This window comes from Tupaia chinensis, unplaced genomic scaffold (genome assembly GCF_000334495.1).
Source record: "Tupaia chinensis unplaced genomic scaffold, TupChi_1.0 Scaffold149383_1, whole genome shotgun sequence".
NCBI lineage: Eukaryota > Metazoa > Chordata > Mammalia > Scandentia > Tupaiidae > Tupaia > Tupaia belangeri.
Window position 1 is genome coordinate 3,234,176 of NW_006209227.1, and position 5,531 is coordinate 3,239,706.

Consider the following 5,531-nt stretch of genomic DNA (forward strand, 5'->3'; position numbering starts at 1 on the left):
TTCATATGGGAAGAAAAGACAAGAACATTCTCAGATAAACAAAACCTGAAAGAATTTACCAGCACCAGACCAGATCTCCAAGAAGTTCTCAAGGGAGTGCTATATCAGGAAAATTAAATAAAAACAGAAGTAAGAGTTCAAAAACTAAGAGAGTGGTCAACTTACTGGTTATGTTCTCTTTTCCCCTTTGTTAATCGGAGGAATGCCACTCTGCGCCTCTATTCTGCTAGTGGTGATTCAGTTATTCTTAACCCACTGGCATATGTCCTGAACCTGAAGAAGAGAGAAAATGTTTATTGCTTATAAGAGGTCTACAGTGGGGAACCAGCAGTTAGCGTAATGGCTATGTTGCTGGACTCCCACGTAGTCAACCATGGTTCATATCCCGGACCTGGTGGCTTAAAACTCACGCTGGGTGCATGTGTGTGCGTGCCCAAGATCCCAAGAGGAGAATGGAGAAGAAGGGATTGCGGTGTGACCATCCCCCTTGGGGAGTGATTTCTCGCTTTCTGTCTCTGTGTCTCTCTCTGTCTGTCTGGCCATGCACCCTATAGCAAAAACCTCTAAAAAAAAAAAAAAAAAAAGAAAAGAGGGCTATAGTGGGCTGGCCCTGTAGCTCAACAGTTTAGAGAATCAGATCCTACGTGACTGACAGTTGTTCAGTTCCCAGTCCCAGTGGTTTGAAGGACATGCTGAGTATGCGTATGCCCCAAATCCTGATAGGATGGAAAAATGGAGAAGGGATCAAGGTGTGACCATGCCCCTTAGGGGTGCTTTCTCCCTCCATTCTCTGTCTCTCTGGTGAATGCATGTGCCCTCTGGCAGTTTAAAAAGAAGGCGACAGAGAAAGCATGACCTGGCATTGAATATTGGAAATATCTGAAAGCAAAAAAGTGTGGGGGTACTTTAAGATGTCTGTAGAAAAATTAAAGTACAAGTTTATTCTGCATGCATAATTTTTTCTCCTTTTGAAACATGTACTGGAGGGTGTGTGGCCTGACTGAGGGGAGAGGAAGAGAGAACCAGAAAATCCTCCTCCAGGGGGACAGTCGCACTGCGATCCCTTCTCCATTCCTCCCTCCTTTGGGATTTGGGCACACGTGCACATGTGCCCCATGTGCTTCTCAAGCTGCCGGGTCCGGGACTTGAATGGCACAGCTGGCCATGTGGGATCCAGCCACCTTAACCACCATGCTGTGGGATGGCCCTAGTTTTTCACAATATGCATTTTTCATGAGCTTTTTGAAGATCGCTCATAGGACAACATTGAGAGAATGAAACTCTGGAATTCCTAGATATCCTTCCAAGGAGGAGAGACTGTCATTGTGGTAGTAGCAATTCTGAGATTAGAGCCATGCAGGTTGGGTCCGAGATTGGGATCTGTGTGGGGGACCTGGAACGGATCTGGGGAAGGGACCTTGCCAACACGTTATCTATGTGCTAAATATAGTCCTGGGGGAAAAAGGCATTTGGAGGAAAAGAAATCCAATTTGAAATCCTGGAACTGACATGACTAAACTCAGTGCAGTGTAGGCGCTATTTCAGAGGTGTCATCTGGGTGGGTGTTCAGCAGAGCCAGGGCATCCATCCACTCAGGGCAGCTCTTCTTCTCTGAAAGGCACCAGCAGTTGGGGATCAAGGGGTATTTTCAGTTAACATGCTGCTTTGTTCTCTGGCCAGCCCAGGGACTGTGATACTGGGGTGAGGTTCAGGGGAAGTTTTGCTAGGAAGGGAAGGACTTGGCCTTACTGAACCCATAAGAGCAGGTCCGGAATGGACACTGGCTGTGACAGTGATGCCCGCAGCGTGCCCTGCCGTGACCTCTCAGTGAATGTCCCCCACTTACACTCTAGCTCAACCTGCTATTGAGCTTTGGATCTCCATGGGCCTGTGGGTTTCATTCTGTGTCATCATCTCCTGCTGGCTGAGAGGGCCTGGGGGTGTACAGATCTGGCCCTTTCCAGATGAGGTTAAAGGTCACCTGAAGGAGCCCAGGTCCTAGGGAATGTGTGGAAGTGTTTACCAGCGCTCAGGGGAAAAGCTGAAGAGAACTTGGATAGGAACAGGCTGTGATGAGGAGCCCAGGAGGGAAGGACTTAGAAACCCCATCCTCAGGATGTCCTTGTCACAGGCCAAAACTGTAGTGTGGGGACGGCTCCATAGGCTAGTGGCTCCGGGGGAGGGGGTCCCGACAGTGGTTCAAATTCCAGCTCCAGTGGTTTGAAAACACACAGGCATGTGTGTATGTGCGTGTCCAAAATCCTGACAGGATGGAGAAATGGAGGAGAAAGGATTTTCACATGATAATCCTCCACTGGGAAGGTGCCTGTTCAGTCTGTCTGCCTTTCTGGTGAGCTTACGCTCCTTCTGGGAATAAAAGGTAATAATTTTGCCTCTGTTTCTCACAACATACCCCTTTCATCACAGTCTGAAGGAAAAGATGTTTAACTCCAGCTTAATATTTGTAGTCCCTGAAGAATCTGAGAACAACAATTAACTGGAAAATTTTCTCTGGCTCTAGGAATTTGAAGGCTACATTAATGCCTCTGGAGAACATGGAATTGTGGTTTTCTCTTTGGGATCTATGGTCTCAGAGATTCCAGAGAAGAAAGCTATGGAAATAGCTGAAGCTTTGGGCAAAATACCTCAGACGGTAAGAAAATGAGATGATTTATTCACGTCTATCCTCACAGACATTCCAGCCCTAACTCCCAGGAGCTACATTAAGTCTATTAGCTGGAACTTTAGATCTGGGCTTTCTCTGCAATTCCCCCACTATATTAATCCAATGTCTTTTTTTTTTTTTAATTCGGTTTAACTCTCAGCTATGTGTGAAACCATGGTCCACTGCACTCAGAAGTCTCATTTTCTCTAAGAGACTCCAACATGCATTTAGAAGTGTTTATTTAAATAGAAAAAGTTATTGATTCTCCATATTAAATGGGAATAATTATGCCTAAAACTCCTGGTTACAACACTGGATTTCTTTCTTTTTTTCTCCTTTTGTTGTCCCGCATCTATTCATTTCAATAAGTAGTTTCTTTTGAAGAGCAGGAAGGTGGAATAATAAAAAATGCAAAGCTCAGTGAATTTTCACAAGTAATGAACATGCCCTTGTGCCTAAGCTGCCCCAGAACTCTTCTCAGTCGCTAGGCCACCCACCGTCATGGAGGAAGCTCATGTCACTCACAGGTCCTACTTGCAAGCTACCAGAGCAGACTTACTTTTTTTTTTTTTTTTGAGTCATATTCTTTCTTTTGGTGATGTTCTTATTGTTTCTGTTAGGTCTTGTGGCGGTATACTGGAAGCCGCCCATCAAACCTTGCGAAGAATACGATACTTGTCAAGTGGCTACCCCAAAATGATCTGCTTGGTATGTCGGGAGGACTTGACATGTAGGGTAAAGCAGGATAAGTGAAGAGAATGGCTTGGGCGTGGTTGCTCTTAACGTGTGTTTGTCTTGGGAAGATTACGGCCAACATGTCTGCATTGCTTTGATCTAGTGGGGCTATGTCAGCTCACATTTTCTGTAAACTTCTGCAAGGGCCGCACATAGACTGTCCTGAGTCCTTAGGGGATTTCACAGTCTACATGATGTCAGTCTGTGACACCCGCCACCTGACCACAGGCATCCCCTCACTTTGCTTCTCAGCTCACCCAAAGACTCGTGCCTTCATCACGCATTCCGGCTCCCACGGCATTTATGAAGGAATATGCAATGGTGTCCCGATGGTGATGCTGCCCTTGTTCGGTGACCAGATGGACAACGCCAAGCGCATGGAGACCAAAGGAGCTGGAGTGACCCTGAATGTCCTTGAAATGACTTCTGAAGATTTAGCAAATGCCCTAAAGACAGTCATCTTTGACAAAAGGTAACCAATTCCAGACAGATACTACCTGTATTTTGGCCATAGTATCCATGATAAATATTCACACATTAAAAACAAACACGTCAGATAAAATCTAGGATTAGAAAAATGTTGGGGATGATGTTATTCACTTTATAAAAGAATCATTTAGTTTTTGTACAATTTTTAAATAATTTTTCTTATAGAGTACATGTCCTTGCCAGAGATAGAGAGAAGGAAAGAAGGAGAGAGAGAAGGAAAGTTAGAAAATGCCTCCCACACTGCAATTCCTTCTCTTCCATTCTCGTCTTGGGATTCTGGGTTCACACACACACGTGTCTGGTGTGGTTTTCAAGACGGAGTCTGGGACTTGATCTCCGCAGTGGGCCTTATGGGATCCAGCTACCTTAACCTCCACACCCTCCGCGGGCCTTAGTTCTTGAATAATAATTTATCATTGAACTCATTTAAAATTTTATTTTCCCAAGTAGATTTAAAATTCCAACTTATAAAAAAGTCACCCTAAGTGACATCTGATCTTTAAGTTCCTTCATAGAGTGAGATACTGTATTACAAGAAGCATAGTGTCAGAAGATGAAAACTAAACAGGTGCTTAGAGGCACAACTCCCCGGGACCAGCAGTTAGCATAATGGCTATGCCGCTGGACTCCCAGGTAGTCGACTGCGGTTCACGTCCTGGACCCGATGGCTTAAATCTCACGCCGGGCGCGTGTGCATGCGTGCCCAAGATCCCGAGAGGATAATGGAGGAGAAGGGATTGCGGCGTGGCCATCCCCCGTGGGGGAGGGTGATTTCTCACTTTCTGTCTCTCTGTCTGTCTGGCGAGCACATGCACCCTATAGCAAAAACTTCTCAAAAAAAAATATAGAAAAACCTTATGGGAAGAATCAGTGTCTAGTGGTGGACTTCTTTCAATAGTGTGTAGTTGTGCATTTGTGTACGTGTGTGGACATGTGTCTCAGGCATATGAGTGTGTGTGTTGTGTGTACGTGTATGTCTGTGAGCAAGTTGGACACTTTCAACAATAGTTGCTTTCTTAGAAAGAGGCATGGAGTGGGACCAGCAGATGGCATAATTATTATGTTGTTGGACTCCCATGTAGTTGACCATGGTTTGAATCCTGGACCTGGTGTGGCTTAAAACTCACCTCAGGCACTTGTGCATGCATGCCTAAGATTCCAAGAGGAGAATGGAGAACGGATGGAGGCACTGTCATCACCCTTGGGAAGTGATTTCTTGCTTTCTGTCTCTCTGTCAGGTACATGCACCCAATAGCAAAAAAAAGTCTTTAAATAAGCATACAAAAAATTTAACCAAAAAAAGAGAGAGAGCCATAAGTCAGGAGAATGGATGTGAAAAACTGGAGTATGTTCAGTGGGTACCACCAAGCCTGCACAAGGGCCGTGGGGGAGGCCTGGGGACCGAGAGCTGAATTCCAGCCTTCTAGATGCTGGTGTGCGTGTGGTGCTAGTGGGTAAAAGAAGCCCACAGAACTTCTGGGTAAGGTGCTGAAGTGCTGGGTGGTGTGGACCTGGCCCCCCATCCCAGTCGCCACCTCTGGCAGCCCGGTTGACTTGCGGATGCTACTCATCTGTCCATATCATAAACCTGACTCTTTCCATGTGACAAAACTCATCCTTGAGGCTCAAATATAATATATTG

The 5,531-nt window shown here is 45.6% G+C and overlaps 1 protein-coding gene across 1 annotated transcript in view; it reads left to right on the forward strand.

The window, feature by feature from the left end:
• The window catches only part of LOC102488293 (UDP-glucuronosyltransferase 1-1), a 20,357-nt gene that overhangs the window by 12,260 nt on the left and 2,566 nt on the right, over positions 1-5,531 (forward strand). Inside the window, exons 2-4 of the mRNA XM_014585266.2 lie at positions 2,522-2,653; positions 3,286-3,373; positions 3,653-3,872. Of these exons, the coding sequence (XP_014440752.1) occupies positions 2,522-2,653; positions 3,286-3,373; positions 3,653-3,872 (440 nt within the window). The remainder of the gene's footprint in view (positions 1-2,521; positions 2,654-3,285; positions 3,374-3,652; positions 3,873-5,531) is intronic.